The following is a 15,736-nucleotide window of genomic DNA, read 5'->3' as shown; positions in this document are numbered from 1 at the left end:
AATACCTATTTTTATAGCCCAGGCCTTCTGCCCATCGGGGCTAACAAAACTGGTTTTAGTCTATTAATTTTTAAAACCCGTGGAAAGCTGTCTATAATAAGATGATATATTTAACTATTATCAAATTTTCCCGAGAGTGTAAAAACACCACAAAGACGAGACTTTAAAAACCAGAATATTTGTCAGGGGTCTAAAGGGATAAGACAATGACTAATAAATTGATGTACATCCCCATTGGCGATACACAAAAGTACCCCTTCTGTAGATTACAATTAGTGGTTGAAACGTTTGAACACTCATTTAAATGAACCAACCAATCAAAATTAAAAGAAAGTCACCTAGAATGTTAAGCCAACAAATAAGAAAAAAATATCATAAAACTTTGGATACTAGTGTAATAAATATCTCAATGTCCCCTCCCTCCCTGGAATTTGTGCACCAAGCAAACAAACAGCAGAATTATCAGAGAGGGAGGGGATATTGGTATGTTTATTACATAAGCCCCCAAAGTTTTTAAATAACGTTTCTTATTTGTTGGTTCAGCTACTTTTGGGACTTTTATAATAAGTTTTGATTAAATAGTTCATTAGATTGAGTGTAAAAACTTTTAACCACTATTTGTGATATATAAAAGGGATAGTTTTGTGTATTATTATTGGGAATGTACATTAATTAATCGATCATTGGGTTATCCCTTTCGATCCATGCAGATGCAGAATTATATCACACTAGAGGTTGTGCACATAAAATCTAGTAGAGTGGTGGCATTAAAATAGCTTGAAACTAGCTCGACTAAAATCTTTATATAAAATAGTGTAAAACCATCCCGGAATCTATACGAAGATTCACTAAAATGGATAAATCAAAGATTCAGTGGTTAGCGAGATTAGATATTAACTGACAATCTAAAGAACCTCCCTAATTTACTTAATACTAGAGGCTACGCCCCTAGCACCTAAATGCTCTGAATTGGAAGATTGAAAAAATAGCTTAAAACCATTCCAAGACTTAAATCTTAAAGTTTAAATAGTCTAAAACCATTCTATGTGAAGATTCTCTAAACGGGAGAACTCAATCAGTTCAGTAGTTATCAAAATCTTAAGCATAAGTGTTTTATCATACTACTTTATATAAAAACATGTATACTTTATAGTCATATTATAAAACACTTTTTGGCTCTTTTAAAATTAACCATTTTTTGCCCAAGTGTAAAAATGCTTCTATAAAAATTTTGCATTATTATAAAAACATATTTTTTTTTATATAAATGTGTACTTAATAAGTCAAAAGCTTATATAATTTCTAAACCCCAAAAAAAGGTTTCGTGATTTCTTTATCTTTATCTTTCAAATTGATTGAAGGGAGAAATTTTTTTTTCTCTATACATAAACCCTTATCCTACGGAACAACGCACCCGTTACAAATACAACCTAACTTGAACTAACCTGACCTGAAGAAATATACAAAAAAATATCTAACCCCCCCCCCCCTCTCTCTCTCTAATTTTCATCAACCTATTTTAAAATAATAAGAAAGGGTGTTTCTGTGGTGGAATTTGTTCCACTGGCAAGAAATTTTGGTTTTTTGATAACCCGTTCTACCCCATCCCTTATCCTCTACCCCACTTTTGCTTTCATTACAAAATTCTTCCATCCAATCTTAACAACGCTATTCAATAATATAGCTCACCAAATTTACACATAAGCTGACGTTAAAATCGGAAATACATATCATTCATTATGAAAATAATATATCCAAGTGCGTCTGTCGATAAAAAGAGAAAGACGCAATCACTCATTTAGCCCTTTATTTTAAATTTTAAGTATAAAAATATCGTTTTCCGCTATTCCTTGGCCGATTTAGGCTTTTAATTATATCCTGTCCGAGACAAATTTAGATCCGTTGACTAATCAAAAATCGGTTCAGTTAGAGGTGTACCCAACGTCTCATTTTATTGCTACCCAAAGTCTTATAACTACGTTGCAATTATATAAGAAACCCTAAATTAAGTTTAACAAAAGGAGTATACTACACATTTAAATCAAGCCCCCACCGCGTGGTTTAGTTTGGCACTCCTTTGTCAACAACCGTTTCTGTGCTGAACGAGGCACGCCTGGTTAAAAAAACCTATTTGTAAGTTTTAAGGCTATTTTGGACAAATATATCACAAGCAAGTTTATCTTTTATAATTTGATTTATTGTTTATTAATAAATATTTAATTTTATGTTTTTCTAGGCCTATACAAAGGAGGGAGAGAGTATACACTTCCATCAAGAAGAATTACAGGTTATTAATTCAATTAAATACAACAAGGATGACAGCATCGATAAAAGCGAAGCACTGAAACGGTAGGACAAACGGACACTAACATTTGTATAGTGTCAGAACTGAATAATCAGAATATAAATGTATAAATGTCGAAGCAAAATTGTATGTAAAATTGTTGAAAAACTGCTTTACAGCTTAATGTTTATAGACACTCTTACATTTTTAGGACTTTATTATAGAGTTGCTTCGCTTATAATATTGCACTTTGTTGTCCCAGGAATCAGTATACCAAAAATCAGATAAATCGGATTATTAGATCACATAAAAATTTGTTGTTAAAAAAGTAAAAAAATCAACATGTTTAAAATGGACGTACGGACATTCTGGTAATGATTATAGAGTTGCTACGCTTTCTAAATCGTACCTAACTACTACAGGAATTACCATGCAAAGTTTGAAATCAATAGGACAATTCTAACATGCCTAAATTAGCGAAAAAAGCTATCCGTTACGGACGGACGGACCGACCCTAATTATAGAAAAGCTTCGACTTTAAAAACATCTATTATCGGTTTCCCTCAAAGAACGTATTAAATATTTTTTTTTTTCTCGATTTTTTGTGATTTCTCACCCAAAATAGTTATAAACCTTACCGGGACCTATGGGAAACTACCCTGTTAAGGAGAACCCGATCGGTTTAGCGGTTAGCGATATCCTTCGGTACAGACAGACAAACATCCTGTTATTTTATTATAAGGATTATCTATCTTAGATTGGATCCCAGTTGGATGGAGAAGGAGACAAGTCTTTCCTAATCTGGCCAGTAACTTATGGGCACAAGTAATTTCATTTCCAGTATGGCTTCCAAACCGATTAATATCCGCTGGATTAAAACCGGTTTTCCGCCATATTTAAAAATTATGTATTTAAAATTTTCCACGAATATTACTATAAGCCAGGGCCTTCCGTCCCGCAGAGCTAATAGAAATGTTTTATTCTCATAATTTTATACTTTAATACCCTCGGAAAGCTGTCTACAATACGATGCGATAAATATATATTATTTGTGTACCTTATTTTTTCAACTAGTGGCAACGCCCCTACAGCTAGCACTTGATGGAAAAGAGGGGAGAGAAATTGACTTTCAAAATTAAAATTTTAGTAAAAAAAGATGTAAGCTTTTTTTTTTTGAAGGGGAGTATATTTTTTCTAGGGACAATTTCTGAAGAGTGTGGGGTAACACTCTCTTAAATAAACCACCTAGGATCTTTAATACGCCCCCAGAGGCCTCTAGTGGCACTTTTAATGTTTATTTTATATTTAAAATATGTCTATATTGCGTTTGACGTTTATGTTTATGTTAAACTTCCTTTCTAAAATCAAGAAACGTAAAAAAAAAAATTCTTGGGAGGGTGGTGGTACCCTCCCCCAAAATAGTTAAAAACCTTCCCAGGACCTATGAGAATATACCCTGTTAAGAAGAACCCGATCGGTTCAGCGGTTAGCGAGATCCTTCGGTACAGACACACAGACAAACAGACAAACATCTTGTTACTTCAGTATGAGGATTGACAATTTCTCTTTTATCTGATTTGTTGATGTTCACTTTTATTCAAGTTGTCATCCTTAGCTGTATCTTTAAATCATTTTAGTGGTGAGCCAGATCGAGGTAAGCCAACTTTCCACCAATGAGAGCACAGCATTTTATGAAATGCCGCGCTGTGATTGGCAAAAATTCGGCGCACCCCGATCTGGCTCACCACTAAAATGATTTAAAGATCCAGCTCTTGTTTGATTTAGAATTGATAAGAAGAGTCCTCTGTGGAAACTTGGGCCCAGAGAAATTCTTAATTCCAAGTTTGAAATAATTGTCACTTTGGAGGGTATTGTGGAGCCCACTGGAAATTCTGTTCAGGTATCTAAATATCTATCTTGATATCTTATAATATATCTATCTGTTTCGGAACGCTATCCTAGCCGTTCTCGAAATCTTAATCTCAAGCCCTCCGAATGACCAACATGTGAAGTTTACAAATGTGTATTTATTACCATGAAAACAGTGAATCTAAAACAAAAATATAAAAATTAATTACATAATATTAATGGTTTATTATTTTTGTAGATCGAGGTTGCGTGATTTCAATTTAATTAAAAATATAAAATTTCTAAAAAACTTTAAATTGGCACGAAACATATTAAATAGCATCAGAAATTGATAATTTTAGATTCAAATGATCAATAAAATTAAGGAAAATATTCGTATGTCAAAAGTTAGCAGTTAAATGGTCTATTTGTTGAAAAATTAATGTTTTAAATTTCTTCGTAAAAATATACCATACTACACTTAATATTAAGAATTAAAGATAAATTCTTACCACATTATGATGTCAAACTAAGCAGAAGGCTTATTTGAGATATTCCACACATCGGAGCACATGTATATTCAAGCAATACATTATTTTCAATCACGTAGCTCTTCACGTGGGACTAATCAAAGGAAAAGTGGGCGTTTCTTTTGTCTGTTTACAAGCCACGCGCCGCGCGGAGATAGTTAGGAATGCCGCGTAACACACTCATTCTCTAGGAAATTTGGTGTAAGGAAACAGGGAATAATGGGTTCGAACTTGCCAGGGAATACAAGAAATACATACCGAAACACACCCGTCTATTCACTGGGAATCGAACACAATACCTCATCTTTGCAATATGCGTGCAGACAGTGTCCACAAAATCACAATCTCACAACACATAAACCACAAGAGTTTAAAATGTTATGGCCATAAGGCCTAAAATTAATTATGGTAACTCGCGAATACCACAATAACTCAAACCGAGTCCACTACCACATAAGGATAGGAATAAGGAATGGGAAAAGCATTCAATATACATGAATTGCACATTTACCACTCACACATCTCATTATATCATGGCCTCATAATCTCAATAAAATTAGAATTACAGACCATGTAATTGCGAATACATGAATTAATCAATAGTACCTAAACTTCAATTAGGCACCTACATAATAAAATAGGTAAATGATTTTTATACTAAAAATCGCATCGATAATTAAATAATCAACTCAAACTTTTTTCATCAAAAGAAAGAAAGATTAAATAATGACATTTTTTCTACTAAATCTTTTTGCTAGAAAAGAAAAGTAGAATTTCATAAAAAACTTCTCAATAATTAGCATTGTTTCCAGCGGAAAAATACTCGGGCTTACATCTAAACATTTTTAAGATAAGATAGGTAAGATCCTTAAATCTAACATGTTTTAATAAAATAGATACTTAAATCTAAATAAATATGACCGTAAAAATCATCAAACATCGGAAAATTAAAATTTCATAATTTTAAATCTTCGTGAATCAAAATTGCGTAAAATAAAATTGCAATTGAAATATGCAAATTAAATTACCAAAATAAAACAAAAGCTCAATATAAGAAAAGAACTTTAAAATGCTGAATCTGCAATTTCTCTTTAGGTACATCAGTTCAAAGGTAAATAGTAATAATTTTAATATGCATGTTTTATTAAATTATTCATGTGATTATAATAAATCATAAAGAAATATTTAAATGATGTAAAACTCTCATTTTGTTAATTTCTTATCATATCAAATTTCAATCGAACAAGGATAAAAATGTTTATATCTGTGCAGGTACCTAGGAAATTTTCTGCGAAAAAAATCCCTGGTCCCGAAAAGACTTAAATCATTGAAAAAACTTGCGTAAACGTGTAAAAAACTTAAGTTTGCATTTCAAATGAAAAAAAATCTTGCATCGATCTGAAAGTTTAAACGAAATTGTATCAAAATTTGCGTTACTTATAATCTTAAGAAATGGTTAATTTCTTTTTACAAAAAATAAATACATTGAAGCAGTATTTTAATATATACGATAAAAATGAAGGTAGAGTTAATTTAAAATATGCATAATTTATCTTAAATTAATTCTGTGGCATTCAGATAAAATAATAATCAATATTTTAATAATACCATACATCGCGTTCGTTATTATAAATGCTTAAACATGAACGAAAAATATATACTTAGGAAAATAATTGCTAAAGTATTTTCTCAAGGTTTAAAATTGTCCGAAACCGCTAGGTACGTATATTACTACGAATCTCTGCTCTCGGAATGAAAAAAAATCTTTACGCGTGGATTAATAGGAATCCCAGCTCCCGGAGTGAACAAAAAAAAACTTTTGTACATGAATTGTTAAGAATCTCTGCCTCCAGAATGAAAGAAAATCTTTGATTTGCTTACAAATTTAAACAAATATCTTGATTTTTTGCGATAATCTTTTAAAATAATAATGAGGAATATTTTAAACATTATCATAATAATATTACATGTTGTGTTCTTTACTTTAATGCATTATTTCATATGAGAATCTGAGAAATAACATTTTTTAGGTAGACGTGAACCATAAAAAATACATTTTTCGAGGTATTTTTATTCTGCAAAAATCATTTGGTAGTTAATATACACGAACTTTTGCTTTTCAAAATCATACTTAAAGAAACAAAATCTTTTTAAAATCTGCTTTAAAAGTCTAAACAGTTTTGTAGAATTTTTGTGCTTAGGTATGAACAATAAAAATTAGTTGAATAATGAATACTTATTCTTTACAGAACCGACTTAGGTTCCTTTCACAAGCTCAACATAAAACTTGCAATATTTTTTCTTTAAAGATCATTGTCACATAAATAGTTTATGTTGTGGATTAGATATGTGTGGTTTGAAAAATTTCAATGACTTTCTGGCGGCAACACCCGCCATATTTCCACCCGCCATTGGCAGGCCTCTTACCCTGCGTCGGGCGGCCAGCTTGGCAGCAACCAAGTCGATTCTTGATTCATAACACCACCAGGGCACGTAATAAAAGTGTGGCTGTCATAAAACTTAGAATCATCTACTGGCTTTTGTCCGGCCGGAACCGAAACTCCCGTCGGCTCTTGTCCGGCCGAGACCGAATTTCTTATCGGCTCTTGCCCAGCTGGAACCGAAACTCCCGTCGGCTCTTGTCCAGCTGGAACCAAAACTCTGATCGGCTCTTGTCCAGCCGGAACCGAAACTCCCGTCGGCTCTTGTCCGGCTGGAACCGAATCATTCAGCGGCTCAACACCCGCCGTAACAAAGTTATCAACGACTACAGTATCGTTACCAATATCATCAGGAATAACTGCAGCACAACTAACATCATTATCAGTAATAACCACGGCAACACCCGCCGTAGCCAGGTTGTTAACGGCTGCAGCACTAGCAGAACCAAAAGGTTCATCAGCCGCGTTACAAGCAGAACCAACAGGTTCAATAATAGCATCACAAGCAGCACCAACAGTCGGCTGCGGCTGAACATCTGAGCAGACAACATACCTACTCTTTGCTAAACCATTAGCACTAACAGCAAAATATCCAGATCCAAACAGGCTGGAGTAAAGCATGGTTTCTCCTACTGAACGTACAGAGTAGGGAAACATCGATGGGTGCAGGTGCCCTACGAGCAAATCAACCTGCCCATCAACCAAAGTAAAATCTTCAGGTTTCATATCAAACAAAACAGCTGCCTCCACAGGATTTATGGAGCAGATCGCCTCTTTTCGACCAATGAGAGGCACTACCACAGGTTCTAACATGTGATAATTATTGTGTCGATCAACTAAACATAGCTTGACCGTCGGGAAACATTTAACTTCACCGTCAGCTAGAGAAATTCTTGCTGAACGTCCAGTAAAAGGTAACTGAAGTTTATTAACAAGTGACTGGGTTACCATTGTGGTAGTTAAACCAGTGTCCCACATGGCGTTCACTGGGACCTTCTGGCGATTAATGTCAACGACGTCTAATTGTTGTAACATTAACATTAGGTTCGCCTCAGGGGAAGTATGTACTTCATAGACGGCAGCAGCCATATCAACACTCTCATGCACAAGGTTGTTATGGGCCTGACCACAATTGTCCACTTTGCAGCCGCCTATTACATCTGCCTTCGGGCAATCCACAGATTTATGCCCTTTTTGCAAACAAATCCAACAGCATCCAGCACTCTCCACAATACTCTTCCTGTCTGGCACTGACAGGTCATGAAATTTTGGGCACTTGTAAAGTAAGTGCATCTCATTACAGCCATTAACAAAACATGACTGTTTCATCTTAGATTTACCAGGTTTACCTACGGGGGTAGCGGCTGTCGCAGGGTTACCTTTCTTCTTAGAGGGGGTGTCCATATCAGTCGAGCACCTCATTAAAATGGCGCCACGCTGTTCTTCAATAATCTTTAACAGCTTTGGGACGTTTGGGACATCCATCGAGCCCAATGATAAATTGAGCTTATCTTGAAAATCACGTGGCAACTTCTTGGATAACATCTCAAGAAGTATCACAGTCAACCACTGGCTAGTGGTAACTTCATCATCTTCATCATCTTTAGTCAGCTGCTCCAGCTGGCTAACTGCTCCGCCAAACTCTGCTAACACAGTCACAATCTGGTTGGAGTCCGACGGTTTAGACTTCTTCTCCCATTGGTTGAAAAGGCAGAGCATCTGACGTGTTTTGGACTTAAAACGTGCGTCAAGGTAGGCCCACTGAGATTCATGCGATTGAATCTGAATTAACTGGAGTCTCAGCTCTTTATTTTTACAAACCTTTTCACTGCTCAACAATAACTGTAAATACGACGGGTCTTGTCCTACAGTAAGCTTTTTAAAAGTGTCTTTGAAACTTACATAGGAAGCTTCCAGGCCGTCGAAGGATGGAAGAAGACGTTCGTCGACACGATTCATATATCCTGGCGTGAACATAGAACCGGCGACGAACTGTGGTGTGCCAAACGGTGACACAAATGGCGATGCTGTCGAGGCACCCACCGTCGTCATGGGTGGCTTCACAGGTTCAAGCTTAACCTCAGCCAGACGTTTCATCAAAGCAGACAAAGTGTTTATAATTGCATCAGGCAAGGGAAAGTATGGCCCTTTAATAACTTTCACAATCTTCAAACATCGATCATAAAGTTCAGCCTGATGGTTAGGCAAATTATCACCAACAACATCAACAACACTTTGAATGTCACTAAGCTCTTCTATAGCATCAAGAGCGTCTTTCAAGGCACTATAGTCTTTTTGTACAGTAACTATATCAGAATAAATGTCACTAAACTCATCAAGCTCTTGGATTCTCAAACCAAGCTTGCTAAAACCGACCATGATGCTGTCAAATGTCTCGAACTTGTCATGGACAAGGATTGATTCCTTAGTGAGATGTCTAACATTAAGTTCTGAAGTATCACTGACCAACTTCATCACTCTATTTAGCTCACTGGTTAGGGCATCAACGGCTGGACGCAGCCGCTTACTCAATTGTTCACCTTTATTCTTTTTAGGACCCATAATTGTCACTAAAGTTAACTGTACTGATTATGACTATAATAATAATGTGTGGTAAGGTATCACAACCAACACATTCACAAAACTTCACAGAATGTTCTTAGCTGCATCTGTTCTGTCTTGTTTTCATTGTTTCGGAACGCTATCCTAGCCGTTCTCGAAATCTTAATCTCAAGCCCTCCGAATGACCAACATGTGAAGTTTACAAATGTGTATTTATTACCATGAAAACAGTGAATCTAAAACAAAAATATAAAAATTAATTACATAATATTAATGGTTTATTATTTTTGTAGATCGAGGTTGCGTGATTTCAATTTAATTAAAAATATAAAATTTCTAAAAAACTTTAAATTGGCACGAAACATATTAAATAGCATCAGAAATTGATAATTTTAGATTCAAATGATCAATAAAATTAAGGAAAATATTCGTATGTCAAAAGTTAGCAGTTAAATGGTCTATTTGTTGAAAAATTAATGTTTTAAATTTCTTCGTAAAAATATACCATACTACACTTAATATTAAGAATTAAAGATAAATTCTTACCACATTATGATGTCAAACTAAGCAGAAGGCTTATTTGAGATATTCCACACATCAGAGCACATGTATATTCAAGCAATACATTATTTTCAATCACGTAGCTCTTCACGTGGGACTAATCAAAGGAAAAGTGGGCGTTTCTTTTGTCTGTTTACAAGCCACGCGCCGCGCGGAGATAGTTAGGAATGCCGCGTAACACACTCATTCTCTAGGAAATTTGGTGTAAGGAAACAGGGAATAATGGGTTCGAACTTGCCAGGGAATACAAGAAATACATACCGAAACACTATCTTTCTATCTATATATCTTTCTATCTATTTTTCTATATATATTTTATCTATCTATCCTGACCTAATATCTATCCTTCTAGTTATCTATCTATCTTTGTATATATCATTTTATCTATCTTTCTATCAATCTTTTTATCTATTTTTAAAAGCGAAGCTTTTCTATAATTAGGGTTGGTCCGTCCGTCCGTACGTCCGTCCGTCCGTACGTCCGTCCGTCCGTCCGAGATAGATAGCTTTTATTCGTTAATTTAGGCATGTTAGAATTGTCCTATCGATTTCAAACTTTGCATGATGATTCCTGTAGTAGTTGGGTACGATTTAGAAAGCGTAGCAACTCTATAATCATTACCAGAATGTCCGTACGTCCCATTTAAACATGTTGATTTTTCTACTTTTTTAACAACAAATTTTCAAGTGTTCTAATTATCCGTTTGATCTGATTTTTGGTATATTGATTCCTGGGACAACAAAGAACAATATTATAAGCGAAGCATCTCTATAATCAAGTCCAAAAATGTAAGTATGTCCATAAACATTATCCTTCTTTAAGCAGTTTTTCAACTAATTTATTTACAATTTTGCTTCGACTCTTAAACTTTAAAATTCTGATTATTCAGTTCAGATACTATACAAGTGTTAATGTCCGTTTGTCCTACCGTTTCAGTGCTTCGCTTTTATGGATGTTGTCATCCTTGTTCTATCTATCTTTCTATATATCTTTCTATCTATCTTTCTATTTATCTTTCTTTCTATCTATCTTATTTTCTATCTATATATATTTTTCTATCTATCTTGATATCTTATTTCTATCTATCACTCTAATATATTTTTTAACTGTCTTTTTTAAGAATTATTTCTGACCTAAAGTCAAACCAAACAGAAAAACTAACTATTTTCTATTTTTAAATTTCAAGTCTCCGTGATCCTAAGGGAAATGACAACGGACAAGAAATATAAGTTATCCCAAATTATTTTACCCATTATGTAGATTAAATTGTTTAGTATAAAAGTTTGGAAATTGTTACTTTGCACCACCCAATCAATTTACAGTCCAATGTCTCCTTCTTTTCTATACAACAGAGACAGCTAAATATTAAATCTGTTTATCCTTACAATAAAGTAAAAAGATGTTTGTCTGTTTGTCTGTAAGTTTGTTTGTACCGAAGGTTCTTGCTAACCACTGAACCGATCGGGTTCTCCTTAACAGAGTAGTTTCTCATAGGTGCCGGGAAGGTTTATAACTATTTTGAGGGATGGTACCACCACCCACCCTAAGAGAAATCGCCCCTAGAAAAAAACTACCACCCCCTTGAAAAAAAATCCCCTTACCAAAAATTTTTGTTTACTTTTTCTTTTAAAATCTAAAATAAGAAATTGGGTTATCAAATTCGACTTTCCCCTCCTCAGGTGCCCCTAGAGGCTCTAGGGGGGCGTAACCGCTAGTAGTAAATAAAATACTAGCGGTTATGTTTATTAAATACTACGAATTTCCCTCAATATTTTAGCTAAATTATTTTGATTATTTATTTCAGGCTAGGTCCTCATACATGCCCAATGAGATACTGTGGGGTCACAGGTTTGAAAATATGGTCAGCTATGCTAAACATAAGGTATAGTAATCCTTTTCTATGCATTTTGACTGTCAAACAAGTTTGATGCAAAGCAAGTTATTTAGCTATTTACCTGCATATTTTGTTGATTAGAAATAATTGTTGGAAATGGCTAGATATTCATGGATAGGGCAATAGAGGATTCATATTGTTATTATGTCTTTTTTAAACCATACCAAAGTCAAAGACAAATTTATATAGAATGAGATGTTGATAAAGCTTCTTATAATGCCTATGAAAAATGTCGTCATACTGGCCTACTATTGGTCAATTAAAATGTATACTGGCTTGTCATTAAAAATTTATTCTGTGAATTGGCCTATAATTGGTCATTTGTTTTGTATGACGTCTTTAAAAAGCCTTGATGTTGATTAATAAATGGTTTCCTATTTCACTTGAGCAATAGCATTGGCTAAATTCATTAAACAAGGACAATAATAAACAAAAAAAGTAATGTAATTTAAATAATTACAGGGTGTATATGCTGTTGATATGTCGAGTATGAACCAAGTAACCAAGGACAACACAACCCCAAGATATAATATATATAATTACAGGGTGTATATGCTGTTGATATGTCGAGTATGAACCAAGTAACCAAGGACAACACAACCCCAAGATATAATATATATAATTACAGGGTGTATATGCTGTTGATATGTCGAGTATGAACCAAGTAACCAAGGACAACACAACCCCAAGATATAATATATATAATTACAGGGTGTATATGCTGTTGATATGTCAAGTATGAACCAAGTAACCAAGGACAACACAACCCCAAGGTGTTCAGCTAGACAAATGAATGACTTGAAATCTTTTAAGGTAATCCTTGTATAAGCGTAACAGGATATTTGGATAACTCCGGACCCAATATTGTTCTGTTTACAATGGAGCGTCTTAATAGTCAAAAAAAGGTTTTTTTTAAAGTCCAAAGGAAAATCAACCGTGGAAAAATCATACCCCCTACCACAATAAAAAAACACATTTATTTTCTCTTTTTAAACTAATATATATAGTTTATAAATAGCTGCCAAAAATATGAAAACCTAAAGTCGAATCTTATTCCATGAATCAACATATTTTATTATTCTGCAGCTGAAACTTTTTCCATGGAAATTTTTTCCCTAAGCCACACATTAAAATTAGCTATTTGTAATCTTCATAGGCTCCTAATCCTACAACATTTTTGTGTTGACTAAAAGTGTTATTTTAAAGTAAATTGCTAATGCCTATGCCCAACACCCGCAAGGAGCACTACCCCTGCAAGGCCTTATACCTGGAATGTCCTAACCCTTCTGGTCCACCCTGTACACAATATAACCTAACTAAGCCTGAAGTAAAGCACAATAAACCCCCCCCCCCATTTTTTTTATTAAAATTTCAAAATAAAAAGGAACGGGTCCTATGCTCGACTAGACTTTCTAAGGGAAACTAACGTACAAAGTTTGCAAACTCCTTATACAAATCCGAATGGCAATTTGTATCGAACAATTTTTGCAGGGTTCCTCAACCCGACTGCGTAGCACCAGTACAATAAACTCAACAGGACAGATGACAGGACTCATGAATGGAATACCAACTAATAAGAAGTATAGCCTGGTAAGTTTTAATAGGTCCTATCCTAGGACAGACGCAGGAGTGACGAACGCCAAAGTGTACATCTAACCTATTTTAATCCATCTTATATGTTTTATAAATGCCTAACCCCTACAGGGGGCTTATTTGTTTATTCATATCTTAACCTATCTTAAATGGGATAAAAATTCTTGACTTAATATTGACGTGATGTCTATCATATTATCTATCTTACTATCTATCTCATTATATATCTTACTAACTATCTTTCTATCTTATTTTTAGTTAAGTTTGCCAGGGCATAGAGTATCTAGATTCTCGACCCTTGTATCTCCCCAATACAGAGGAACAAATGTGGTCTATCAGGTGACTTTTGCAAATTCAAGCCAGAACAATCGATATATTATTACTTGGATGTTGCACCAATCTTTCATGTACTCTGATAAAGTGGTGATGGCAGCTGGCTAAAATAACGATACCCAACATCCAACCCGTTTATATCATCCCCTACTCTCTTAGTGTATAAACGAACTGACCAATAAAAGGATCCATATTGGCAACCTTATTTGACGGAAAAGTTCCCCTCGTCAATATATCCACTTATTCTATTTCCATTGCCATAACTTAGAAAAATCATTTTAAAACCTCATTTTACTCCCATCAAAAAAAGATTGGACGTCCTTATGGTCTTTCAAAGTCTTGATTATAGAGATGCTTTGGTTATAACATTATAACTTGTTGTAATAGGAATTAGTATTATAAAAAGTCGGATAAATACGATAATATTAATCCTATTAATATCATACAAAAATCTGTTGTCAAAAAAGTATAAAATCAGCATGTTTTTTTTTATAATCGACATACAGACTTTCTGGTAACGATTATAGGACACTTTTAACATGTTTAAATTAACAAAAAGTGCTCACTGTTCCGGACGGAAGGACCGACCGACCCTATTTATAGAAAAGCTTTGCTTTTAAAAATCAACTTAATTTGTCTACATCTAGGAAGAAGCAGAAAATGTAGATTCTATGAGCACACAGGCATAAATACTTTAATAGTTATATAGCACCGTAATATAGACAGCTTTCCGAGGATATTAAACTTAAAAAGGCCCCAGATAACAAACTGAAAAATAACAGAAAACAATCACTCATCAAATTTAACCAAACTTTATGTGATAGGAAAAAAAATATTTTAAAAAGACAAAGTTTGACTTAAAGTATTGTATCAGGCGACTAAAGTAACCGAGGACAACAACACCCACACGAACGCAGCTATGACTGAGGATATTGTGACGGAGGGACAGCAGCACGGTAGACCTGTTAACCCGTGCACAGCTGTCAATGGCTTGGAACATCAAAAAACAAGCTAGAATAGTTATTTCTCGCATCGTATTATAAACAGCTTTCCGCGGATATAAAATGTACAATTATAAAATTAAAACAATTTTTTTAGCCCCGAGATGCCGAAGGCACGGGCTAAAAAAAACTAGTTTTAATCTTATGATTGTACATTTTTATATTCGTAGAAAGCTGGATATAATACGATGCTAGACATAGTTTTTTCGTATGGATGAGAACTGGTTCCTCTCCACCGGATTCGAATAAATACGAGAAAAATAAATCAATTTTTAAAAAGAACAAGAATAGATATTCATTGCATAGTATAAAGGACAGCTTTACACGGATATTAAAATAAAAATTATATGATTAAAAGGGTCCGAAGCCAGGGCTAACAAAACTGGTAATAATTTCATTTTTTTGTCTTATATTCGTTGAAAATTGTCTGGTATACGATGTTATACATATGTGAATTTTCAGTATGGCGAATATTAAAAGAAAACTTATTTTCCATAACATTAATATTTGATAGTACAACATATTCTATTTTTTTTATAGCGAAGTCTCTTTATAATTAACACAACCCGTTCATGCGCCATATAAAGTTTGCCTAAATAAATGTAAATAAAAACAAGGATGACAACATCTGTAAGTAGCAAAGCACAAAAAATGGTTGATGGGTATACGGACAAGGATATTTAAAAAGT

General features: G+C 34.2%; 1 protein-coding gene across 1 annotated transcript in view; it reads left to right on the top strand.

The window, feature by feature from the left end:
* Positions 1–15,063, top strand: part of LOC145332777 (G protein-activated inward rectifier potassium channel 3-like) — a 41,494-nt gene extending 26,431 nt beyond the window's left edge. The window contains exons 13-21 of the mRNA XM_080177837.1: positions 2,237–2,287; positions 3,042–3,109; positions 4,070–4,184; positions 12,031–12,108; positions 12,832–12,933; positions 13,612–13,710; positions 13,972–14,052; positions 14,694–14,729; positions 14,921–15,063. Coding sequence (XP_080033963.1) covers positions 2,237–2,287; positions 3,042–3,109; positions 4,070–4,184; positions 12,031–12,108; positions 12,832–12,933; positions 13,612–13,710; positions 13,972–14,052; positions 14,694–14,729; positions 14,921–15,061 — 771 coding nt within the window. The 3' untranslated portion in view covers positions 15,062–15,063. The remainder of the gene's footprint in view (positions 1–2,236; positions 2,288–3,041; positions 3,110–4,069; positions 4,185–12,030; positions 12,109–12,831; positions 12,934–13,611; positions 13,711–13,971; positions 14,053–14,693; positions 14,730–14,920) is intronic.
* The last annotated feature ends 673 nt before the right edge of the window (positions 15,064–15,736 follow it).

This window comes from Acartia tonsa, chromosome 11 (assembly GCF_053477335.1).
Source record: "Acartia tonsa isolate MP-2025a chromosome 11, ASM5347733v1, whole genome shotgun sequence".
NCBI classification, from domain to species: Eukaryota; Metazoa; Arthropoda; class Copepoda; order Calanoida; family Acartiidae; genus Acartia; species Acartia tonsa.
Note: the sequence above shows the minus strand (reverse complement) of the source record. Positions and strands in the feature narration are given on the sequence as shown.